The 27,914-nt window shown below is 36.7% G+C and overlaps 1 protein-coding gene across 1 annotated transcript; it reads right to left on the bottom strand.

Moving 5' to 3' along the window:
• Window positions 1–65: 65 nt before the first annotated feature.
• On the bottom strand, window positions 66–27,097 carry SEC62 (SEC62 homolog, preprotein translocation factor). Its single transcript, XM_008531048.2, has 9 exons — window positions 27,043–27,097; window positions 26,614–26,866; window positions 18,167–18,275; window positions 17,055–17,160; window positions 11,717–11,921; window positions 11,356–11,448; window positions 8,891–8,951; window positions 6,279–6,398; window positions 66–2,992 (listed from the first exon to the last, which is right to left on the bottom strand). Exons 2-9 carry the CDS (start codon window positions 26,647–26,649, stop codon window positions 2,523–2,525), a joined length of 1,200 nt encoding a protein of 399 aa, XP_008529270.2. The 5' UTR covers window positions 26,650–26,866; window positions 27,043–27,097; the 3' UTR covers window positions 66–2,522.
• Window positions 27,098–27,914: the final 817 nt, after the last annotated feature.

The following is a 27,914-nucleotide window of genomic DNA, read 5'->3' as shown; positions in this document are numbered from 1 at the left end:
TAATTGGTACTCATAATGTAAAACTAGAAAGAGAAGAAAACATTAAAACCATCACCACTGCATAATTTCAATGTGACATATTGAAATTTATTACTTTCTGAATAGTATGTACTAAATTCAAATTATTTTAAAGTTGTCTAGAAGGCCATATAGTTTGAAAATTAAAGAAATTAATGGGAGGGAAAAGGAAAAACAATTTAATACATTCACTTTAAGAACAATCACATATGCATTATTCTTATTATGTGGACTCAGCTGGTTAATTCAATCCTACTTAGTTAGGCCACTTTATACCCATTCCACAATAAATCCTACATTATCCAAAAGCTTCATGCTTCTACTTACGGTAGCATAGCAAACCTGAAGTTTCTTTTAAAAAAAGTCACCATTCCATTGACTAATGGAAACAATTCTCCAAGCTCTGGCGTAAGAGTATTTAATTTAACGTTAGCCAAAAAGACAGCCATTGATTCTTCTGAGGGCCAGAATAGTGGCAGCTTTTGACTTTTCTATTTGTTTAAAGTACACAACCTTGAATAGTAGAAGACACCGAGCTGAAATTTCTAACTCACTTTCTAACCATAGTAAGAATAACATTTTCCCCCAGGGACCACCAAATATTTATAAAAATTTGTACTAACATTCTGTAAGAATTCACAAACATCAATAAAAAGCCGACTTTCTTGCCATGCTCCAAAGGTCTTTAGGACTAGACATAGTACACGTATTATAGAGAGCTTCAGGATTAAATATTGAGTGCCTGGGTATTATCATAGGAGTAAAAGTTAAGTCATTTTTATTTCTGAAAAACACTTTTGGTACCATTATCAAAACCCAAAACAGGTATTAATGCTACTGGTGATTAAGAAGCTCAGAAGCTATAATTACGCATGCCCTTACCGTGGAAATAAAGCAGGAGAGCTCTGAAAATGCAAGAGGAAACACCCAGGCACTTAAATCAATAAACATCTGCCAGGAGAAAACTTTTTAAATGACTGACGGCAGCCTTGATAGAGCTGCATTAACATCAAATAGCCACATTTCTGTCCACTTACAAGGAAAACTGTAAAGAAGCAATCAAGCCATGTTTAATAAAATGTGTCAGTATACAGAAATTGTATTTCTTCACAATTAGAAAAATTTAACACCTTTAGTCAAACACTTAGATGGGAAACAGCCTAAAAAAAGACAAAGACCTACACGCACCACGTATTTCAACTACGAAGCAGAATGCTCTCACTGTGACCGAAGGAAAATAATTTAATATTATCAGCTTATAAGAGTATAACTCCAAGGAATGATATATTCATAAGTAAACACAAGATTTTTCCAAAAGATTTGTAACTAAAGTATGCAAGATATAAAATCAAACTGCAAAACTAGTTCAAAGCAATTAGAGTCCAATGGTTCTCTTATGTTTTCTTTTATGTTCTTTATTTTAAATTGGTATTTTAGAACAGTAAATTATCTTTCATAGCTGTGCCTCCTGGTCTGATAATACAGTACCCCATTTCTGAATGTAGAGATTTACGATAAGTCAAAATGAACATTAAGGCGTACAAACAGTTACTTTAGGTCTGCTCTTATTTAATAAGGATCGTTTTAACTCATATTCAAATACATGGAATGTTGGCACAAAACTGAAGCTGCTGTAAAAGATCACAGATGTTCTCTGGGTTATTGGAACTTCCATTTCTCTAAAAACATACCCTTAAATGGTCTTAATTTTACAAATTTATGTGTTGAGAAAATGTCTAAATAATAAGTAACAATTAAAATAAAATGTTTATTTGTAAATTATGTACAGAATACATTTTACTTTACGACAAGGAGATGGGAAGAAGGGAGAAGAGCCATCACCTTCCAGCCAACGCTGTTTGCCTTCTCTGCTGAGATGACCATGTGTCTATGAATGAGACGTACAAATCAGTTTGGATTTCCTAAGTTGGAAAGGAAAATGTGTAGCTAAACTAAAAATGTTGCTGCATCATTACTAGTTGGCTTGTTTCCACAAAATGCTTTTGAACCCTGCTAACTCAGAATCTTAGAAATTTCCTGGTATAATTTTATAATCAACAAAAGCTTAACTATCCAGAACAACGGGTTTAAGTGTTTCATCTTAAAGAAACTGTAAAATGGCTACGTAACTATGCATAATCTGAAATGTTGGTGTTTCTTTTTTATCCCTTTTACTTATTTTGATTAGTCTAACAGTAAAAAGCCATACAACTATCAAAAATGCCATTAATCTAAATTTCATTGTGGAAAGTACATCTTTGATAACTATCAAAATGAATGAGACCTACTTACTGTAAAATTATCAAGTAGATAAAACTTATAAATGGCTTTAGATGTACCAACAGTAGTATTCTATGAAACGAAGGACTGAATATAATTGCTTGGATATCAAATACATTTCAGCAAATGAACTGAAAGAATGCCACAAATGTCAAGTGTACATTATGATGATCAGCCAACATAGAAAATCCAACCTCTTGCACTTAGTCCCCAAATTAGTCAGATTATGATTTTTCATGTGAAGATTGAGTTGTTTCTCCATCATTATCGTCTTCTTCCTCCTCTTCACAATCCCCATCTGTCTGCTGTTCCAGTTCCTCTTTTGTGATCATTTCAAAATCATTCCCATTTCCGCTACTGTGCTGGGACCGGTCGTCTTCCCTCCTGTCGCTGTCTGTGTCTGAGTGCCGTTCTCCACCCGAGCCTTCTGTGCCCTGACTTCCTGGTCCTGCTTTTCCCTCCTCATCTTCCTTCTTCTCACTGTCTGACTTTTCCTCACTGTCGGACTTCTGCTGCTTTTTGGTTTCAGATTTCTCATCTTTCTTTAAGTCTGCTTTTGGTCCTTTATATTCATGTGTGTACAGAGGTCTGAAGGAGTCAATGAAGCCCACGTCAGCAGTCAGATTTGGCAAGAACCAAAAGTGGTGCCTTCCTCCAGTTATGAGCCAAATGATGAGAAACAGAATGCAACGAGCTGTGGGAGAAAAATTTCTCTAATTGAATCATTCAAACACCAATTTAGACAGCAGGGAATATCTGTTAATAAAAAACTAGGAGAAGACTCAGAATTTTATTATTTGCACTTTACATGCACCTTAAATATGAATAATTAAATCCTAACTAGTTTAGCAGCTGTCACAGTATTCTAGGTGCAGGGCATTCTGCTCTGACCTTGAGGGCAAAATGGTACAATGCCACTCGAAAAATTACTTCTGTTTTTTTTCATCTGGATGCTGTTTCATGGATATACATAGGCACTTTGCTATGTTATAGGTCAATAAAAACAGATGTGAGTTGGATGTTTAAGTATGCATGAGACCACAGTAAATGAAAGGAAATAAATGCGAGTAAGGGATGAAGAATATCTTAGGAAACCTTTAAAAAAGAAAACACAGGGCTGCCCCATGACTTTCCTAGACCCTAGGCACTTTTCTCTAAGGCAATTACTCTATAAAAAATATTAAAATTATACTTTTTACAACCATATTTCTATAAATATAAATATAATGCTGCATAGGTTCATTATTATATACATGTGTATGTATTATTACTTCTGATTTTAAAAGAAATGAAAATGAAAACATTTCTGTGGGTCCCTCAATGTATCTGGGCCCAAGGCATGTGGATACCCTGGCTGGAGGATAAGGCTTCTAAGTAAAAACACTTCTGAGGAATCAGAGAACATTTTTCTCAACGTTACAATTTTGTTAATTAAGTAATTATGTAATTTGTTTATTTAAGGACCAGCTCTCTCCCAATATTAGGAAACAATACAATGCTAATGAAAGCTGGATTGCTTAAACAAATAGGGTTTGAGGTAACTCTCTTGGAGCAATATATGACAAAACTGCGGTTAGATAATGGAAGAATTGGAGAATTTTAAAGTTTATAGTAATGAGTTGTCACAAACACAAACCCCAAGATTTCATAGAGTTTTCTCTTAATTTGCCAATTATATAGAGCTGAGTGATCTTTTTTTTTAAAAAAAGGTCGTGACGATTATGTGAATGTTATGGCCTAATCAATTCTGACAGGGTTTTGGTTTTGTGTTCCCTACAGACAACTGTATCACGTGAAGAAAGCTCATCTATGCTTCCTCCATTATTCTTTTTGGATAAATAAAGGAAATGGTATACCTGACTTAACTTTCATGAAGTAGTGATTTCTATTTTCACAAAAGAATATAAATATTCTGAAAGACTCTGTGCACACTGCTATCTTTTGTGGTACAAACAGAAAAGGCAAATATGTTTGAAATTATGATTTAAGAATAAATTCCACTGATAAAAAGAAATAATGAACATCTTTTAAGGAGGCTGCATATGTTTTTCTCCAAATAGAATTATGATGTTAAGACAGACTCACAGGGCTGTTAAGACAGTTCACAATATGAAATCTTGCCTCAAATCCAAGGAAAAACAATACAGAAATGGCACAAATAAAATCTAAATTCTCAACATATACAAATTGAGCATGGCAGAATTCTAACATATTTTATAGAGGCAAAAGGGGAAGAATGATGGGAAAACCACCATGACATGTCCTGTCATACTATTCCTATACTAAAGTGCCTCATTGCCAAGGTCTTATTTTAAATGGCAACATTAACAATACATATTCAAAGTAGCACCAAATTTAATTTTGACCAATATAAAATACTTCATAGGATAATACAAAAGAAATACCAATTTTAAATGGGCTACAGGTCAAAACTATTTGAAAGTATATTTAAAATGAAAAATTACAGAAAACACTACTGAACAAACAGTATTTTAAGGAGCAAAACAATATAATAACCGTAAATTATTGTGAATATTGGTTTAAATAAAAGATAAGGGGACTTTCCCAGGTGACTAAGCTAGAGGAAGGGAAAAATGAAAGGGGGTGGAGAAGGCTTCACACAGTCAGACATGACAGAGAAAAAAGGAGGCCCATGAATATGGCGAAGTGAATGAAAATAGTAGATGAGTTCCTAAGGTCTATGGATGGTGGCACCAACTCAGGGCACCTTGATGTCCAGAGGGAAATTGCTTAGGGCTACAAGAGTAATGTTTTTTAAATGTAAGAATCTATTCTGTATCATGGAACCTCAGAGTAACATTCCCCTGGTTCAGATAATCTTGGCCAAATTATATACTCTAACCACAGATATTAGGTCAATAACGTGTGTTGGTTTTTCTTTTTATACAGAAGTACTCCTATATGTCTTGGTAGAAAAGCTGATTTGTCACTTGGGGAAAATAATCAGAACTTAGTAACATATACCAACATAAACTCTATAGATGGATCAAGGAATAAAGATAAGTTTAAAAATCACTAGATAGCTTTAGATAAGCTGAAAAAAATTTCTATTTCTTTCCCAAAGTGAAACATTAAATTAGACCTGCCCACCCTATATGGGAAAATCTTCAAAGATTAAGATTTTAAGTAAAATAATATTTGCTTTTTTTAATGGTAAGTAATATGCTCACTATATAAAATACAGACAAATATAAAGAACATTAAAATTATTTATTACTATCACCACCATTTATATTTAGGTGCATTTTCTTCCAGTTAAACCCTACCTGGCATTGAGTATTCCCATTTAAAAAAAAATCTTCCTAATAGCCAAAAATACCTCATTATCTTAATTTTATTGTTTGATTAGTAGTGATGAGCATTTTTCATATATTTATTAATCATTTTTATACTCTTATTTTTAGCTATGAAAGACCCCAATCATCCAGAAATGTAAAAAACATTACTTACACTTTCTTGTTTCCTTTTTTAAAACATTTTAAAATTTGCTGATGCATTTAGAATTTATTCTGGTACATGGGTGCAAACTGATTTTCCTCAAAATGGCAAATCAAGTGTCTAGAATCATTCAGTGAATATATACATAGAATTTAAATATTTAATACAAGTTTCATTTGCCTTAATTCAAAATATAAAAATATTTCCCTGAAAGTATTACGTTTAATAAATGATTAACCTCTATAAAAATACTAAAGTCCTTGTAGTAGCTAAACTTTAAAGCGTATGTACGTGCAGAGTTAAGACACATTAAATCCTTTTTCTTCAAAATAGGCTAAATCTAATCAAGCACATATACTACTTCAAGCCTGAGTCAGTTTTGGGATATGACCCAAAATTAGGTCCACGTACTTCTTCATTTGCCTAATTTTGCTATTAAGCTTTACTTGAAGCTCCAGATTATAGTCTGAACTGCTCATATCTACCTTCGTGAGGTCAGTTTCACTAACACCACTACTTACCAACAGCAAGGAGAAGAATGCTGGCTACAAAGCAGCCTGCGCCCACACTCAGGTAGTAAACCCCCACTCTCATTTCCGCTGGCCAGAGAGGGAAGAGCGTGGCTGCTATCACTGCAATCACTAGAACAAGAAACGACACGGTGACATGGGTAACTTTTAGATTAAAAGTTAAACGGCCTGGTTGCAATATCAGTGAACATGTTCCTAGAGGGAAAGCTGAAACATCTCATATAAAATTGTCATTTTTTTTTTAAAGATTTTATTTCTTCCTTTTTCTCCCCAAAGCCCCCCAGTACATAGTTGTATATTCTTCGTTGTGGGTCCTTCTAGTTGTGGCATGTGGGACGCTGCCTCAGCGTGGTTTGATGAGCAGTGCCATGTCTGTGCCCAGGATTCAAACCAACGAAACACTGGGCTGCCTGCAGCGGAGCACACGAACTTAACCACTCGGCCACAGGGCCAGCCCCTAAAATTGTCATTTTTATAGGTAAAAGGTGGTCAATTACCAGCCACTTCACGTAGTTCAACCTAACATTTTACTACTGTTCTTAAATCAGGTTAGGATTTTTCTATTATGAATCACACATGATTAGAAAAAAGTGCTGTCTAAAAATGTGAAATTGTTAGCTCCTTAAATGATCAACTGCTGCTGTTTTCAAGCAATGCCTACCTTACTTTTTGAATATAAGGTACTTGTCTACTGAATAGGGGAGCTTACAGAAACAACAACCAAACAACAAAGCTAACCAAAAAATGATTCCAAAGATCCCACTGTGGAGTGGAGCTCTGACATCTGCAGATTCAAAAAGCTCACCTGGTGATTCCGATGGAGATGGTTCTTTGGTATTTAGGGAAACTGTATACAAGCACCTCCAGTTTTTTTCTAAGCATAGTGGGACCACATGGAGTAATGAGAAGAAATTAGAAGCCTGGTTATTAGGCTTTTAGAGCAAGGGAGATCAGGATTCAAAGTCTTGCTCTATCATTTATAAGCTATGTAACCCTGGGCAAGTTATTAAACACATATTTAATATGTGACTGTCCTTATGGTTTTTAGACTGTTGTGAGGATGAAATGAAATAATGCATGTAACATATTTAGCAAAGTGATTAGTAGATAGTAAGCGATCAATAGCTATTAGCTATATCGGTTGGATTTAATTGAGTTTCAATTCTTAAGAGTTATTTTGAATGAGATCCTATGATATCATATTAATCAAGCTTGTTTATTTAACTGCTATCTATTTTTTTCTACTTGTTAAATCATTCTCTCTTCCTCCCTCACACCCACTACCCTGAACTTAGAGGAATAACAGATACTCACGGTCAAAAAAAACAAAAAACAAACCAACAGGTGAAGTCTTCACCTAATTCTTGGTTCACTTGCCAGAGGGTAATTACTATTATGTTTCTTATTTGTACTCCCAGAGACTGCCTATATATAATTCAAACTAGCCACCCAGAATTCTTTTTCTTACAGAAATAAGCTTATACTATTCTTACTCTTTTACAACTTTTTTTCATTTAATCTATTCTAGCTATCTTTCCATCAGTACGTCCTACCTAATTCTTTAAAAGCTGCATGGTATTCTAGTGTGTAGTACTGTAATTTACTTACCATTCTATTGAGGGACTTGAATTATTTCCAGTTTTTTCCTATTATAGGCAATAGTGCAACACATACCAATGTAGTATACACTTGTGCAACTGTGCACTACAGCATAAGATAAATCCCCAACTGTAATTGTTCGGTCAAAAACTATAGGCATTTAAAATTTGAAAGATATTTGCTAATTATCCTCCTAACTATAGTCTGAGGGATCTGGATTAGACTAGATGACATGTCAACGCACAGTTTTGAATAGACACTTTGTACACCTGTATTAAGAACAGCCATTGGGGGAGCGGCCCCGTGGCCGAGTGGTTAAGTTCGTGCACTTGCTTCGGCAGTCCAGGGTTTCACCGGCTCGGATTCTGGGCGTGGACATGGCACCGATCATCAGGCCATGCTGGGGCGGCGTCCCACATGCCACAACTAGAAGGACCCACAACTAAAAATATGCAACTATGTACTGGGGAGCTTTGGGGAGAAAAAGGAAAAATAAAATCTCAAAAAACACAAAAGAACAGCCATGGGATAAATTCCTAGAAGTAGAAGAGGTGGGTCCGTGTGTACATATTTAAAATTTGAAAGGTATTGCCAAACTGCTCTCCATAAAAACTGAAACAATGAAAATACCATCAGTTGCTGGAGAGTGTGTATTTTTCCTAAGTGTTGGGCCTTCACTAAGATTAAGCACTCTCATACTTTGTAATCCTTTCAATCACTGTTCTTTTAATTAGTATTTATTATGAGTGTGATTAAGTATCATTCACAATTATTGATGGCTGTATTTCTTTATCTGTGAGCTGCTTTTACCATTTTTCTACCAGGCTGTTAATCTCTTAAAGATCTCTGCTTTAATGTGTTGCAAATATTTCCCTCAGTTTATCATACATGTTCTGACCTTATCTAAAGTATACCTTATTTAAGTAATTACTTTATGTTAAATATTTTTCTTTATGGCTTTTGCATTTTTATTTTCCTTTCTAAATTTTAGACATTGTACTTACCAAGAATTAATCCCATGACAAATGTTTTGAAGTGAACTGGGTCATAGATCCACACAAATACCTAGAAGAATCAAGAAACCCCAGTGCTTAAAGTTCTAAGGTCACATTAGAAAGTTAAGCTTAATTTTAGATTTTAGATCCTCTGCAACAGGCACTTCCAACTTCTTAACATATAAGAACCACTTTCTAAGGTAAACAAATTTCAAAGACTTTTCTTTACTAGCAGTGTTTCTTTTGGTATCCATTCAGTTAGAAAATAATTTTAAAAACTATAAATTCTGTAATGCACTTAAGTAAATTTTATGTACTTACAAGCACTTAACAATTTGTTCATATGTGCAAATCATTACTTATTCAACCTAAAAACCAGCGATTGTACAACCTTTTTGTCCCTAACATGATCATGTACACTGGCATGAGTAGAACCAGTCTGGGGTAAGAGCACAGTTAAGAGAGATTCCAGCCAGACCGTTACAGCTTCAGCAGCTCTCAACTGCATTCTGTCCTCTCCTACTGATGAGATGCAAAGAAGCACTATTAAAGATCAGGATTAGTCAACAAAGATTTTATGAGCCCCTGCAGTAACTTCATGGCCTACTCCCCCATGCAGGATGCCACCCAGAAGCTGGGAATCACTGCGTTAAAGCTTAATTTACTGTATACAACAGATATTTACTTCATTCAGAACAAGCAGAACCCTGCTCAATCATCGTCCGTAAAACTCCTAGTTTTATCTCTTAGTTTCTATAAATAACAGTACTCCTCCATTTTCTGGTTCTGTTTTGACCAGAACTCTCTGTTACTATCTTTTTGATTTCATTCTGTTTCTAACCCTGGGGATTTCATTCCTCTTTTTTAACTCTGCACATTTCCCCTGGAAATCAGATCCACAGACATCACTTCTGCCAGTTAGGCATTCTAAAAAGACAAGTTTTTAAAGACATTTCCCACCTTTGAAAGCACGCTGCTTTCTATAGAATAAAATCTAGTCTTTTTAGGAATGCAAGTACCCACACTTTTGCTCAGGCTGCTTTCTTCACCTAAAAGACCTATAAGTCCCCCAGGTGCACCTGGTAATCTGCCAGTCATCCTTTAAGGCTGAAGTGTTCCGGGTCTTCAGACTCTCCTTATCCTCTCCTGATTAAACTAATTATTCCTAAGTGGTGTTCTCCCACCATAACACTTACCACACTATAATACAGTAACATGTTTAAAAGCTTGTATCTTTGCTAGACTACAAGAGCTTCCAAGAAGAGGATTTTACCTTATTTGACATGCTATTCCCAGCACCTATAAAAATGTCCTGGCATATAGCTAGCTGATGCCTGACGTTTCATTGAAGGTACTTGAGCTTTCACGTTAGGAAAGACCTGTGGTCCTCTATTGCAGTGGTTCTTAACCAGGGGTTCACAACAGAATCACCCTGGGACGTTAACACACACACACACACACACCTCCCTCTCTCTCTCTCTCTCTCTCTCCCTGGATTCCACCCTAGAATGTCTCACGCAAGTTTGTCTAGAATGAGCCTAAAGCACATGTTTTCTGAAAAGCTTTCCCAAAATTACAAACTCATAGCTCTAGGAACCACTACTTTATATATACTACTTTTGTATTAGGTATAGCAAGAAGAGATATGTCTTGAAATTCACAATTAAATAGCCAGTACACAACTACTGTTTTGATATTGGTTAAATGACTAAATTAAACAGTCTTCATGGAAAGCTAACACCACACAAATTTCTCATTATAAAAGAAATAAAAATGATTTCCTTAAGTAATGTGTCATGTAATGTTGAAAATTTCAGGCCCCTAAAATAGTATGTCTGACCATAAGAGGCAGAAACCAGTCGGTGTCCCTCATCAACCAGTCTGCTCTTTCTTTTTTGACAGTAATGGAAACCCTGCATTTTAGCTGGGCAGATGACAACCCAGTTTAAAAAGCACATTTCTAAGACTTTACACATGACTAGGTTCTGGCCAACAGAATCCAAGCAAAAATGAAATTGCCAACTTCCAAGGTGTCCTCAAATAGGAGGCATATCCATCATTATCCTTTCCTCCTTTGGATGCAGATGTAAGGCTGGCAGTCATTTTGGACCCTGAGGTAACCTGTACTAACTGCCTCACACAGGAGGAAGAGCTCAGATCCATCATGGGGCTGCCGTATCTGTACTGCTTCCACTCAGATTCACTGATGAAGAGAAACAAGTATCTATTCTGTTTTAAGCCACTGTGATTTCAGCTTTCCTGTCACTCAGACAGTTGAACCTAAGTCTGACTGGTTTTTAATAAATTTTTTATAAATCTAAATTCAGAGAAATTATTGATTTTTAAAAAGTAGATTTTATATCTATATAGTTAGATTTATCTAAATTACTTCTTTTCTTAGTGAAGCCATCAAAGATAATTCTGAAAACTCCTATAGAAAACCGGATTACTACTTATAAGCAAGATACTCTCACCTCATTTCCATCCAGAAAAACTTGATCATCATGTGGCTCAAGCTTGAATTTTTTCTTAGTTTCCTTCTTTTTGGGAGTTCCTGGAGTTTCCTCCTGTCAAAATACAAGGTGAATAGAAGAAAAAAACATTTACAAACAAGCAAAAAGCAGGAAGACATTCAAATAGTCAAAATAATTTCACTATTTGAGACACAGAAATCAAAATTCTCAGCTATGGTATTCTCAACTATGGTATTTATAAAAACCCTAATATGGTTATCTTCAGTGGTTGTTGCATAATATTTCAAAAGTGTTCATATGCCAGTAGTGATCATGTGAACATAATGATTTTTGCTTTTTACTTAATTTTAGTTGAAATCACCTTTTTGGATTCTTCCTTTTCACCATCTTTTTTTTTTTCTTTTTCCTTTTTCGTCTTTTCATCCTTTGGATTTTCTTTCTTGCTCTTTTTATCTTCTTCTTTTCCACTTTCAGCTTTTCCTTTCTCTTTTTCTTTTTTTATGTCTTTATCATACTTCATTTTCATTACTTTCAGTGCCCGGTGAAAAAACTGCTTCTTTAAAAGCCTTTGGGAAAAAAGGTATGGCATTACATTCCCTATCAATTACCCAGACACAGACTAAAAAGCAAAAATATCCAAACCCAAATAAAATGAGCAAAGGAAGACAGCGTTGGCAAGCCACAAGAGAAAGTATAAGTAGTAAGCCCATAAAAAAATAGTCAACCCCACCTCTAATCAAAAAAATTGTACAATTTGATTATATAAAAGTTGTCAACCTAATTTTCATTTTTTAACTACACAATTTAGATATAAGAGATTATAGGTTTGGAATTACCCTTACGAAGCTTTTCTCTAGATTCATTTAACAATAAATCAAGCTCTGCTTTATTTAATGTTAAATCTCAAATTCAAAAGCAGACATAAGAAAGAAGAAATTAAATATAACAGTTTAAGAAATGTTAGATTAAAAATGTCTTCATAATTTGACTGATCCAAATTGTGTTGTCTTTCTCAAGGTTATTTTTTTCTCTCCATGTACTTCACAATTTAGCGGGCCACTATACTAAAAAATCTTGAATTAAGTAATGAATAACTAAATATACCAAGGTGAGATTTCTGGACTCTGAAAACAACTCTCACTGTATCAAATAAAAAACTGTAAAGTATACTTGGTGAAACAACACTGTGTATTCCTTGTTTCACTAATTTCTCTCAATACATTGTTCTTCCCTCTATTCAGCAGTTTCTTTGTTTTTTGTTTTAACATTCCTACCTCAGGCCTTTTACATTGGCTGTTCCTTTTGTCTGGAATGCTCTTCCCCCAAACAAGCACGTCCTTTTGGCTCACTCCTTCGATTCCTTCAAGCCTTCCCTCAAATGCTACCTTCCCAACTCAGGCTACCCTGTTTAAAATGATAAACCCATCCCCCATCCTCCCTCCTGTTTCCTGTTATCCTAGCCATAGCATTTACCTTCTAACTTAATAGACTATTTATGTTATGTCTGTTTGCCCCCTTCACTAGACTGTAAACTACTTAAGAGAGAGCCCTATGTTATTCATTTCTTTACCTGATGAGTTTAGACGCTCAGCTCTGACTCTAAGTCAACCTTGGTGGCAGTTCCTTCTAACCTTTCTAACCTTATAATCCTACTCAAGAAACTCAGTTGCCTTTACCTTTGCCATTTAAAAGCCATCTTTTCAAATCTTACATTCCAGTTGCAGAGTTCCTGATTTGTTCCTTCATTCCTGCCTTGATGAGGTACAACTACCAAAACATAAGTTAGAAGCTAGGCCTCTCTGCCACCATCTGTGCCTGTTAATGGTGACTACCCACCTTTCTATTTCCACTGGAGCCTGCTCCAGCACATCATACCACTTGTTAACTAGATGCCTCCTTTCTGCCCAAAGACCACTTATTTCTGGTCATTGCGTTGTGCCCTCTGTAGCACCTACGTTTTTCCCTGCCTGGCTGGGTTTCTTTCTTATGCCCAATCAGGTCCACTCCACGAACATCTCCACGAAGCTAAGTCTAGGTCTCCTCATTCAGGCTTCTACCAGTTCAGAATATAATTAACTACTTATGAGTGGAAAGTGAAATTTAAGAGTAGTAGTGGTGGGTATTTAAACATGAAGGAGGATTTTTAATTTTTCTCTACTTCCTCATGTCTTACAAAAATTTATAATGAACATAGTCTCAATTTTTCTTTTTTGCACTTATGTTATTTCCAGATTTTCTATCAGAAACATTTATTACCTGGAACATTCATTAATATGAAAACAAGAATACATCCTTCCTACATATTGTATGTTAACTGAAAACCAGTATTTTATATCACAGTTCAAATTACAGATCTCAATACATTCAGAGTACATGTGTACAATGTAGATACCTGAGTATACATTCTCAAATGGTAAAGTAGTGTAACTGATTTTCTCCTGTATCATTTTCAAAGTTTTCTCAAATTTACTTTAGTGGGAAAAAATTGTTCTTAGTAAAGAAATAAATAATAAAAAAAAAACAAAAACACAGAATTTCAGGAGAAAAAAATCTTTCCCTTGATGAGTAGACACCAAAGGGCAGAGAACCAGCAGGAATGTTCACTTCTGCACCCTTCCTGCACAGCTGTCCCACCCCCACGAAAGAAAAGTAGACTATCAACCAATCAAATTAGTGTTGAAAAGTTCATGTTCAGGTAGATGAGTTCAAGTACCACCTCTACCACTTAACTAGCTGTGTGATTTTGGGTAAGTTACTTAATTTTAGTTTATTTATCAAATGGGGTATCTATCTCATAGGGGTTTCTAGGACTAAATGAGAAGTATGTAGACTGTTCAGCTTGGTGCCCGGCATATAAGTACTCAGTGTTAGTCATTATTATTGCTACAGTAAAACCCTGGATTTCATTAATAGTTATGGAATACGCACATGCAAACACATTTGGTTTCCTAATCATGATATTATAGCATCAGTCTATTCAGTAATAAGTAGAATCACTGACTTAGTTCCTTGATGGGTCTTTACAGAATGTCTGATTCACCTCACTCCATGCTTCGAAAAGCAAGATGGCATTTACTATCGTCATGAAATCAGTGCCTCCATTTATTTAGCTTTAAACACATCAGACGGTACAAATCACTCAGACAAAGCTGACATTTTCACAGAACTACTCATACTTCCCTGTCTCACTATGTTCTGTGCCCCTTGCCAGGATCTCTAACAGACCAGAATATGCACTTTGGAGGTAAAGACCAAGACAATAGTCATCTCTGTATTCCTGTGGCCTGGCATATAATAGATATTTGATATATATTTGTTGAATAAACAAATGGATTAAAAGCAGCTGTAAAAAGTTATTAAATTGCTTATATTTTTCCTCATCTCTTAATTTTTTTTCAGGTTTAACAAACATTCAATGTCAGGTGTGTTTAGGACTTTCACCTATGCGGCAATGGTGACATTTTATTAAATGCCCACATTGTGCTAATTGCTGTGGAGTGACAATAAAGTATAAAACAGTCCTACAATTGCCTTCAGATTTAGCTGGCAAGAAAAAAAGTAACATATATGCAACAATTCTAAAATAGTTAAAGGCTAAACTGTATGATACTAACTTTATAAATTCTGTAGAAACTTAGATACAAAGATTAATGTGGGCTGGAGGACCCGAGGAAGACTACACAAGACTACACGGTAGAGATGAAACTGAAGGGATATTTATTTTGAGAGGAAGGCAGGGTAGAGGGAGAACGATTTGGGAAAAGTGGCAGGTTATGATCAAAGACCAGAGAGAGAATGAGTGTGCTAAATGAATGAGAAGGACATTACTGGACTAGGGGATTGGAAATGCAAAGTTATATGGAGAGTTAGGATGCTGCTAGATTAAAGGTTGAAGAGTTCATACTTGAAATAGGCCATAAAGAAGCATCGAGCATTATTAGAAAAGATTGTTCTGTGTATCACCCTACACTTTCCTGTTTTCTTTTGTTTTTCCTCAGACTCCCTCAAGCCCACTTCGCAGCTTCAGACAATAAGACTAGACCAGTGTGCCTTTGTGGTTTTGTCTGTAGTCAGGCAGGAACTCCTAAGGGCTGGCCACCACGAGGCCTCTATGGTTCTAATACAAGTGGCTCTGAAGAATTCAGGTAGTTATGCTTCTCTGCTTTAGTGCAGAAAGGACACAAACAACCTGGCATGAATGGAATAACATATTCAATGACAAGTGAGTGCATCTCTAGGACACACTGTACTTAGGTATCTCGGGCTTTTCATATAACAAGGTATCAAGACTCCTAAGAGGCCAAGAAATGTGGACTAATTCTGGCTGCTCTCCTCAGAGGTTTGGGCTCAGAGATTTAATATTCAAATAGTATTGACAGGTGAATCCTTCATCTTAATTTTTGCTTCATTAAATGCATCATCATTTTGTTTGAGGAGAGAGTATAATGCAGCAGTTACAAGCATGGACTACGGAGCCCGACTGTGGGATGTAGAATTCTGGCTCTGCTACTTACTAGCTGTGTGACCTTGGGTAAGTTACCTAACCTCCCTGTTTTTGCATTTATCACATCTCTCAATTTTTAAACCATATATATTAAAAAAAAAAAAATCTACTTTCAGGCAGGCAGGGAAATTTGCACCTTCGAGTTCTAAATACACAAATGGCTGTAAAGGAAAAGACCTACTGTACCACTGTTAGCTCATCCCTGCCCCACCAATGAACTTTTCATTGTTTCTGAAAGGGCCATCAGTGTCTCCAGTTTTCGGCAATTAAGAATTTTAAGAAATATTTGATAATTTTTAACTTCACAGTTTCAGAAATCAGGTTGTGAAAGAGTGGTTTTTAGAGGGGTCTCATGTGGCTGATACTTTTAACGGCATTAAAGAATACATTAGTAAATGTTATCTGTACCACTCAACCAAACATAAAATAATTTAAAATGTCAAATCCCCACTGATTATAAACTTTAGTGTCACAAAAACAAAATCTGGTTTATTAACATCTTAATAAATATGCTTAATTATTTAAGTAGTAAGTAAGCCAAGGGAAAAAAGTGGAAAGAAAAACCAGCATACTTCTTTCCAAGAGCAAAGTGCTTTTCATACATCACTCATCATCAAAAGTTTTTCCCAAAGGAGAAGTGCCTACTATGAAAAACATGGCTATGTTACTGAACTGTCTATACTTCATCTTGGAATCAAGAAAAGGCAGAGGTTGCAGCTGCCTTGATTTTACAAGGAATCCATTACCAATCACTAAACAAAATAGGAAAGGGTACATGGCCAATGGCTCAGCATGTAGGCTCTAAAAAAAAACCCCACGCCAAGGACAAGAGGTCCATTAGGAATCCCCGCCAAAGTTTTGGAAGAGACTCCCTAACTGTCTGCTCCAGAAAAGAAAGAAACTTTTTGTTCACTGTAGGCATTGGTATATGATTTTCATTGCTGATCTTTCAGTTCAGTCGGCCTGGCAAATGTACAAATGTAACAGAATAAAAATCATAAAAATATGACAGTCTAACACCAAATAAAAGCATTCCAAGGTACTGAAGAAATCCAGGTTGTGTGTAAAAGCTATGTTTGAGCTGTGTTGTAATATCACTACATTTAATTATGAACACGGGTAAGGAGCTTCAGGACTAAGGAGAATATTCTTAAATTACTATTTATGTTATCCTTCACTAAGAAACAAACACTACCTGTTACAGTAGTCAACCACAGACTCCCGTGTTGTAAATAAAGCTTCCTCTCCTTTCTTGGCCTTTGCCCACTTTGAATCCAAAAGGCAATCCACTGCTTTTGAAGCTAAAGAAGAAATTTATTATTTTAAATTTAGTATACATGAGAATTTATGTCTATCTGAATTATATTTTATAAAGCAAAGTTCAACATTCTGGCATCAGAAACTAAAACTAAGTTCAAAAGAAAATTTAGTCTGATATGATCGTGATAAACAGTTCCTCAAAATTTTAAAGTAACGCAGGGAAATAAATGGCATTCAAAAATATTAACTAAAGCAAGGTAAATTAATGGGAAAATGTTCTAAACAAAAAAATTCAAAATAAATGTAAATATCACTCTTACCAATATAAGCACAATTAAATATATAATAAACAAAACAAAAATCTTCCTCTCCCACAATAACAGAAATTCTGTCATCAAGTTTTACTGTAACCTACTGAGGAATAAGCTCTGTGAACAATCTACTGGTGTCAGGAGAAGAAGCTAAATATATTAGGTTTGAAGAGAACAGCATGTCTATTTTTCTAAACTTGTAATGAATATCAAAATCATTAATCACAGCACTAAAGAAGAGAAGATAAGGAATTTCTTCTCTATAATGGCAATGCAATCTCAATTGATGAGACAGGTAAACTCAACCACTATTTTTAAGCCATGGGGCTAAGTTACAGATGACATTACCTTATGATGAGGTTGTTTGGATTATGTGAAGAACCAAAGCTCCTAAGTTGGTTCCAACAGACTTGTTTCACACTGAATTCTACTCTAGAGTTTTACAAAAAGATTATCTTTAAGTACATGTACTACCTGAACAAAAGGTAGTATTCATACTGAAAAGAAATCCTATTTAAAAAATTTCCAATAAATATTTTCACAAAGCATTTTGAGCTTTTTATTATTGACATTTTCAATCACAAAAGAAACGAATAGGATAACCAACTGCCATACGCCCATCACCCAGCTTCACCAATCACACTGGAAAGACTTTTTTTAAAACGTCTACACATCTCAAGTTTAGGTATCTTCATAAGATATGTACACTAATATAATTAAACTGATATAATCCTACCAATAAAATAATCAACCCGGTGACCCATCATATTGGTGGACTTCGTTGGACAGTTGAATCGAAGATATTTAGCTACAGCCTTCTCTTCTTTAGATGGTTCGCCAACTTCCTGCAAAGTAAGAATAGTAATTGAACGTAATCATCTACTTGAGAAATTTGTGCACTGAATTTACAGATCTGTTCTGCAAATCTTTTCAAGTGGAATATAGGCCTTTCTTTCAAGCTTTCTCTAGAGCAGACTGGGTCATGTATACAGAAGAAAGAACGGAGATTTTTTTTAATTACATGTTTTTCAAATACAAGTGGATAGGGCCCACACCTGTCTCTCTTAGCCCTAGCGAAAAGGCATTATTTTGAGCTGTTTTTCCAGCATGGTAACTACTTTGTACTAGTTCACCTTCCTTCTTGCCTGGTCTCCTTTTATATGCCACAAAGCAATAATTTAAAAGATTAAGAGGTTGCCAATAGGGAGTGCCCAAACATCCAACTAAGTAGAAACAGGTGCCATAAACGAATGTTAAACAGCAGCCAAAGCTATGTACACTGAACAGTGGGCAACAGACCACAACAGGAGTTCTCAGATTAACCAAAGATAGTCAGCTATCTGTCCCAGGGAAGCAGCCGTAAGAACTACTATCTGAGATGCTGAAGATTTGTATTCCCTTCCCTTTCCCCTTGTGGTTGCAGATCCCAAATACTGTCTAGGACTCCTTTCTCACCTTGTCTTTCTTCTTTTCTTCCTTAGTAGAGGTAAAGCAAAAATAAAAATGCAACACACAGATAAATTACAATCATTTGAAGAACTGCTTAACGGAAGTGCACAGACAGAGGGTTTTGGAAAGGCTGCTTTAAGCCTTCCCTGTTTTCTTTCTTCCATTCCTTTCTCCAGTTTTTTAAATCTTTCTCTTCATTGTTCATCATTCCCCATCTTCCTCTTATTTCCTTACCTTCTGAACTACTACTTTTGACAATTCCTCCTGTGTACTCATTCTCCCCACCCACATACTGAAGAAAATGAAGACAATCCACACTTGTACACATCTTATATATATGCTTTTAGAAGTTGTCTTATTGCTATAAGCTATTGAAACAAAAGTACTGTCTTTAATTACATGTTTAAGCACAATACATAGACCACTCACGCCATGTATTTCCAGCTATACGTAATCTAAATGTGAATGATTTCAGGAAAGGCTGTTTCTTAAACAAAGTGCCAAATAACAGTAAAGAATTATCTGCCAAGAATCTAGGATGCTGAGAACAATTAATGCTAAAGACAGTTATGCTCCAGGCAAGACATTCTAATAGCACAAACTAGAAAAAATAATCTACCTAAATCATCTGTCTTTATGTCGGTTTTCTCCAAAATTTCATACAAATCTGAATTTAGTTACCTTTGATGACAATAAGGAACAATTAACAAACCAGGGTTTCAGCTTTAATTTTATCCTGAAAAGGAGTAATTTGTTGAATGAAGTGGAAGCCTGTGCTTTGGTTGTTGAGTCACCTGGCAGCTTCTTCTCATATTTCCTCCTTTGCATTTCCCAACTTCTCTACTTCCAGTAGCCCAGTTAACTGTGTATGATTCCTACACTCTGCTACTACCCCATTTGTGGGTTATTATTTGTGGCAATAAAAATTAAAAGCCTAAATCATTCAATCCAACTGAAGACTACAGTAAAAACCAAATATTTATATGAATAGAAAACCTTTCGTTTTATATATAAAAATATGTATCATAGAAAAATAGAATCTTAAAAAATTTCACATTCAAAATCTAACACTCCAAGTTCACTAACATCTACAAGGTTCATAATGATTTAATTTGAGGCCCAGCCACAAAATATACTTTGATACACTAAAAGGTGAAAATTCTACATTTCAATTTTTGAAATCACACTAAAATATATTAACATATATGTTACTATAAATATGTTAAAGGATAGTATTTAGCTACATTTCTAGGAGCCTCATCTACTAGTAACTAATATCCTATGTATTTGTGGTATAGCTAAAAAAGTAATACTATCAATAGTTGAAAATAATGAGATACCATAATTGGTTATAGAAACCAATTCTATTTTATAATCACATTCATATATGCTCAATTTTTTCCCTCATTTGATACATCTGTTGTCAATTTAAAGAGTTATCTAATTAACTGATAATGTATTACTGGATTATGTTTGATTAAAAATGATTTTGGCAGCGAAGAGTGAATAAACATAAAACATTCAAATACTTACTGAGTGTCTACCCTATAATATCTTTCAGCGCTACAGTTAATACCAAAAATTTGTAAGGCCTGATACCTAGACTTCGTTATAATTATCCAAAACAACAACTGTTATTTTCCAAAATGAGCGGTAGAAAAAATATTTTAGGAGTACACAAAGGAGTGGGGTTATCAGTGTGGATGAGAACAGCTATACAAGACCTCCTGGAAGAGGCAGCTGGATTTTGAAAAATTGACAAGTATGGGGTAAGCTGAACGAACAGCATAAACACTGTGGCTGAGAACGAGCACACAATTTGGCTCCAGCAGAGACAAGCTGGGAAGCATTGTGAGGTTAAGCACGTAGAAGCAGAATAGGGCTAAAACGTCTTCAAAGCAGTCTGAAAAATTTCAACTTCACCCTGTAAGTACCAGAAAGATTATCAGTAGTTTTTGAATAGAAGAAGACCATGATTAGAAAAAATGACTTAGACACGTTATTTTGGAGCCTGTGCATGGAATCAATTGGGAAAAAAATGCACAAGGCAGGGAAATTAGTTTAGTATTCAAGTAAGATGTGATGTGCTACTGGACTAGGGATGGGAAGGAACTGTGCCTATTTGAAACACTGCAAATGTAGAAGAGATAGGACTCAATGACAAAGGATGAATGAAATGGCTGAGTAAAAGATGTCAGATTTCTAATTTGATCAACTGAAAGGATAGTTTTCAATAACAGAAATTTGGAAGGAAGGTGATTCTGGGGAAAAAACAATCATATCAACTTTAGGCATGACAATCTACACTCATACTAACACTCAATTAAACCATTTACTAAACACATGCACAAATGTACTAATCTCCTGATTGTTGATGGAGGCATCACATGTAAAATATGATATCAGGATACACAAGAAATAGAGGATCTGATACTACAGGAATCCACAACATTTTAAGACCTCATTTTAACAGAAGCTTCAAGTTCACCAAACTCTTCTGCACAAATGCAAAACAGACTCAAGGAATCTATTTCCATTCCTTTTCCCTCCTTGATAAAGGCAGTACTAAGCAACAAGGAACAGAATAGGCCCAGAAAACACGGACTTGGCTAATTTCTCCAACTAGACACACAATTACGTATCCAGTGATACTTTCTTAAACTATCAGTAACTTCTCTGGAACTTGTGACTAGAAAAGTAGTGAATTCTTTCAAGATATTGGTCTAACAGAATTGATACCTTCCTTGCTACTTCTTGAAGTTCAAATGCGTAAAAAGTTTCTATTTTCCTTTGTGAAATATTATGAAATTTTCATTATACCACATATAAGTTATCCATATTGTAGACTGTCTTTAATGAAAAGTATAGACTTTGTGCCATCTGCTGGGGCTGTGAAGCCAGAAAGAAAGATTGCTATGGAGGCACCAACACCCACAGGAAGCTGGCTGTACAGAAGATCCCGCCCCACAGTCTCCACTCTCTCTGCTCCCCTGCTGCAGCCTCCACAGAGCATCAAAGTCTCTCTCTTCCTGTTTATACATTAGACTTTAGGACCTCCCCTCTTTGTTCCCTTTTGATGTGAACAAATCTTCAGAATATTTTCATAACTTTTCTAGAAAACTTCTAACAAAATGAGAAGGCCTTTTGGGAACAGCATCACACACTAATAAAGAGAAATCAGCTCCTCAACCCTCAGAGAACTCTATAGCTCAATGAATGAACTCAAACGTCTTCAAATGAGGAATCGAAGAGGCAATAAGTTTTAAGGCTGGACAGCCATCTTTGCACCCAAATACCAAGATGGTAGCTGCCAAAACTGACAATCCAGAATTACATAAATTGAAAGTTTGGTTAGGACACTCTTTTTAAATTATTTAACAAATACTATTTTTACTTTAGAATACATCAACACTCAAATACTATAATGAAACATGTTACCACTTATAACTATGTACTATTTTAGCCAGTACTTAAGATGCTCTTCTGCAAAAAAATATTAGATCAAGAGTCTGGGGGCTGGCACCCTAAGTGGTTAAGTTCACACGCTCCACTTCAGCGGCCTGGGGTTTGCCTGTTCGGATCCTGGGTGTGGATCTACACACCGCTCATCAAGCCATGCTTTGGTGGCATCCCACATAGAAGACCTAGAATGACCTACAACTAAGATATGCAACTATGTACTGTGGCTTTGGGGAGGGAAAAAAAGAAAAAAGGAGGAAGACTGGCAACAGATGTTAGCTCAGAGCCAATCTTCCTCACCAAAAAGCATACTAAAAAAAAAAAAAAAAAGCAGCTATTCTTAAAAAAAAAAAAAGAGTAAGCCGTGGACAATCTTACAGAATTTCTGATTTAGAAGAATTTTCAAAAATTGCTATATTCAATAGAAATAACTTTAGCTGATTTGCTGAGTGAACTGAGCAAAAAAGAAAAAGCTCTACAAATTGTGAATTTGTATCTTCATAGAAGCAGTATAAAATATTTGTGAAAATGTAAATAGGTTAGCTGAATAAAATCTGAAAGCTGGAGGGGACCTGAGATAAATTATTAGCTTAAAGTCACAGCACGTGACTAATAAAGCTGTACAAGAGTCCCTGTATCTTGACTCTGACGGTGCCGGTCTGTAATACCATCCTGCTCCACTCCTATTCTAAGCCCTCCAGTAAGCCTCTGGGGGGAGTTTTCAGACTTAGGAGTGGCTTCCTGGGTTCCTTCTCTTTTCCTCAAAATATCCCAGAGAGTCAGACTTGTATAGTCACAAACTTTCTCTTTTTTTCACTCTTCTGAAATTAAGCATGTAGGCCCATGATATGTCAGGGTTTTACTGCCAGGGAGATAGCTGGGTGCAACAAAATTAACTGAGATGCAGGTTATAAAAGCTCTAAGAATTAGTAAGCCAATTAAATGTTCCAAAACTCAACTGGAGACTTTATACATAAGCAGAATACTAAATGGCATGATTCTCTCTTTAGTAGGGACAAGTCACGTTAAGTCTTTTTGTTATACGATTTAATATAAAGATTTCAGGATTAAAGTATTTCAAACAATTTGTTTTTATTTTATCAATGGTGAAGTGGAAACAACATTCAACTGGGAATTAGAAGATTTGAACTAAATCTGGTGTTACTATCTTGATGAGTGACCCTGGGTCAAGTCACATAACCTCACTGAACCTCAGCTTCTCTGTAAAATGAGGGTGATGGTTTAGATCAGTAAGTTTTACACGTGGTAATACTTTTAGATCTAGGTCCTAGAAGTAGCTTAAAGGACCATGGACATGGGGATGATGGCAGTGGGGTACTGCCGGGAAGAGCTTTCAGCCCACCACCCTGCTTTTACATAAGAACAGCATTTGTGGAAAAGGATTCCAAACAAACCCTACTATTTGAAAATCCTTTTCAATTCAAAACTTTCATGATACCAGGATTCTAAATCAACCTTTCTAGTAAGCACTTCGTTAACCTATAAGCACTTACTATATGTTCTTAAAAACTTGCATAATTGCATTTCTTAAATAACTTAAAAGTTATTTATTTTCAAGTGTTTCATTAATTTGGACTGAGATCACTCTCATTTGAGAATCTCAATCATTAAAATTTCCCAACATAACGTCAATGAACACATAGCTCACTCCTGCGTTTCAGTGACGGGTAAAGTGAGTCCAAGAAGGAAATGTGATGAAATAATCCTCTTGCTTCCAACTTTGATGGGATACCAGAATCTGAAGTTATGCTACACTAGAAAAAGCAAATGAATCAGCTACTTTTTTAAACCCTTTAACTTGTTTGTATCAACCATTTCCCACAAATTACAATTTGAGGTCACTTGAATCTATTAAACATAAAAATCTTTTCTAAACATGAAACATCAAGTAATAAACAACAGGAAACTCCGCTGATTTTACAGACTTTTTTGCCCAAAAGTCTTACAACAGAATCTTTTCTGTAACTTAAACTCTGAACTTTGTCATTACATTTGATCTTTTTGTCTAAAGTGATGTCAATATTATAGTGTCTGATTTGGGGGGGAACAAGGAATTTTATAAGATACTGTATAGTTTTATAAATTTGTTAAGACTGCATAATAGTAGCCCAAGTAGCACTCCCAAGATCTCCACAACATTTTAGCACAACCACATAAATAACTTCAAGGATGGGAAAAATGTTATTTATTTTCTTTTCATTGAGGTATAATTGACCTGATTTCATTTAGCAGTATGCCAGGTTGATTTTTAACAATAGATCCTCACATATTTATCTGATCCTCAAATAAACAATAAGTAAACAGCTATACTTTATGGAACTCACAACCTAACAGTTTATTTACTGAATAGATAGCTGTTAATCTTCAGCATTTTAGAGTGCTTAACAAAAACCCAAACAAACCATCCAAAATCCTTCACCCTTGGGCGAGGGGGAAAAGAAAGGAGTCACATGCCAAGCACTCTTAATAACTTTTGCAACCTTTTTTAACAAGTCATTGACTCACCTATTTTTCAAAACAACCTTACAACCCTATGTGGTTTCTTTCTTTCTTTTTCTTTTTCTTTTTTTTTTTTTTTTTGAGGTAAATATCCCTTCTTACAGATTTGGAAATTGAGGTAAAAAGTTAAGTAACTTGCCCAAAGTTACACAGCAAATAATTAGTAAAATGGGTACAAACAGGCAGAGTCTGGCTCAAATTTTAGCTCCCAGCCACTACCACCACTATATAGTTTCTTAATCTACCTTTCTGTTTAATACAAGGTCACAAACGAAGTAAGAGCAGCAATTCAAAAAATGAATTAGGATCACCTTTACAACAACATTAAAGAACAGCTGAAATTGTAAAAACTGTATACTAAGGGGCATAAAATGTACTGTACGCCCAAATATAGAGAGTACAGTAAGTATAATTTGACCAGTAATGTCAATACAAATTCTATTAAAAGTACTATATATTCGTGCTTGTAACATTAAAATTTTGAAAGACTAGGAACAGTACTATTAGAAACTTCTTCCATAATAACCTTAAGCCCTGGTTTTATGACCTGTCTGAATTTGGGGGAATTTGTCTCTTTCTGATCCCCTTCTGAACTCTGTTCGCAACTACTTTCTTATTTCTCCCCAGTTCCCAGTAAATTCCAAATTTACTGATCACTGGCATCTTTTTTTCTAGTACTTCAAAGTTTCCAGGGGAATTTTAACTTGCACAGCAAAAATCACCTGTGGTGTAAGCCAATTTAAGTGATAATTTTTTTAATGGAGGCATACATTAGATAAGTCATTCTAAGCAAAGAAATAGTAAGAAACAGAAAGACAAGGAGGAGTGTAACAATTTGTGATTAGTATATTAACAATTTACAACATGTGATCAATTTATGACATAGGAAGGTTTCTAGGCACACGAGCTGATGAGTACGGACTAATAAACATCTCGAGTCTAAGATGTTCCACGTATTTAATCCTGCTGGCACAGAGCAAGAACAACAGGGAAAATTGTAGGGCAGAAATGCACAGATGACATGCATGTGGGATGAGGGAGGGATGTTATGTAGGTTATGAGGATGACACACTAGCATACGAAAGGTTTCTGGGCGCGACCGGCCTCGTCGCAGTACCAACAGGGCAGTGTTTACACGGTGCAGAAGCTCCAAGTGGACTATGAAGTTAATAACACCGAAGAGAAAGGAGAGTGCACGCAGCTGAACATCTGGCCAGACAGATCTCCGCCTGGGCCCCCGGGCCAGCTGACCAAAGCCAGATTACTCCCCCTCCTGCGGTCCTGCTATCTGCGCACAAAGAACGGGCTGCCTTAGGTCAGCCCTCCGCCTCCTTCTACCCTAATTATCATGGCCTTAATTTCGGGATCGTTAGGGCGACGGGATGGGGTGGAGAAGGGAGAGAGGAGCCCGGGGAGGTCGCCGTCTGCGCCCGGGAGGAGGCTCACCCCCCAGCCGAGGCCCCGGCCGGAGCTGCCACGGGAATCCCGGGCTGGCGGCCGCGCCTCCGCGGCGGCTTCCGAGCCCGGCGCCTCCGGCCTTCCGCCGCTGCCCCAGCACCTCCGCCTCGGTCTCCGCCTCGGCCAGCACCGCCCCCCCTCAGGCCCCTCGCAACGACGCAGCCCGCGGCCGGGGCCTCGCGGCCGAACCCCGCCCCGCCTCGCCCTCGGTTTCGCTCGCCCTTCCAGGGGCCTTTCCCTGCTTCCTCCTCTTCCGAGTGCCCTGAAGCCCCCTACCCCAGGGCTCGGCTTTACTACCTGGATCCGCTTCTTATGTCGCCTGCGTTCCGCCATGTTGGCCGCTCCGCCCGCTTCCCTCTGACGTGGAGTGAGGAGGGGGCGGTGGAAATCTCGCGAGAGCGCGCCGCCGGGCCCGTTATGTAACCTGGCGGCTGGCGCCCGGGAGCCGGGAGGCTGCGGGAGGCCGGGAACCGGGTGGGCCCGGCTGGCCTTGGTGGCGTCTTGGCTCCCCTCTTCCCTCGGCTCCGTTTGTTGCGGGAACTGGTAATCGCTGGGGCCAGAAGGAAGTTGAGAAGTGGATTAGAGAACAAGAGGGCTGGAAAGAGTCCTTGGGTCTCAAACCTGACTGAACGTCTGAATCACCTGGGAAGCTACTGAAATACAGATTCCCAGGCCCCACCCCCTCGGGATAGACCTTTGGGTGGGGCCTTTCCAAGAGGGACTTACTGAGCTCTGCGGAATTTGGGGCGTCTCCAACTCTCGCAATTCCCGTCTTCCCAATGAGCCCTGCCTCATTCGTCACGTGAATTCTTTTAACCCCCTTTAAAAGATGGGAAAGCCAAGACAACTGAGGGGCAGAGGTACGAATTGATTTATCTAAGGCTCCACAATTGGTACGCGGCAGAGCCGAGGCCTGGGCCGGTTTTTTTCCATACAGTGTACCGGGTAGTACGGCTCCTCTAAAACAGACTTTGGCTTCTCCATTCCATTTTCCACCTTGCTTCTCAAAACCCACGTTTAGAATCCAAGAGTCAGAGAGAACCCAGGGAAGTACAAGCAGCTGGTAAGATGGATAGGAGAAAAGGTCCAAGGAGTTGGGAGTGGAGAAGAGCGCAGGCTGCTTCAAGTCTGATGAATTCCTGTTATAACTAAGTCATTTTAGAGCCACCTAGAAGAAAGAGAAGGGGCTTAAATTGCTAGTGAGTGTTTAGATCGGAAGTCCCATGACTTTATGGAGATTCAAAAGCATTTTTAATTGTGGAAAATACAAAAAAGTGAGACGAAAATAAAATTCCCTAATTCTACCACCCAGAGATCTGTTACCATTTTAGTTTATTTTCTAGTACTTATTCGTAATTTGTGTGTACTTGTGTATATGTATCTATAGATATTTGTATTTATATTTATATATTTTCCCCTTCCCCAAATTGAGATCACACTGCATATGCAATATGGTAGCCTTTTTTTACTTAATAACGCTTATGTTGTAAGCATTATTATATCATTAAAAAATTCTTCATATTCAATATAACATATGTAACCTAATAGCAATTAAATATGTAATTAAGGCAAATCGTGATGTCTTGATGCCTAATCTT

This window comes from Equus przewalskii, chromosome 18 (assembly GCF_037783145.1).
Source record: "Equus przewalskii isolate Varuska chromosome 18, EquPr2, whole genome shotgun sequence".
NCBI classification, from domain to species: Eukaryota; Metazoa; Chordata; class Mammalia; order Perissodactyla; family Equidae; genus Equus; species Equus przewalskii.
The sequence above is the reverse complement of the archived record's forward strand: the minus strand, read 5'-3'. Positions and strand labels throughout refer to the sequence as shown.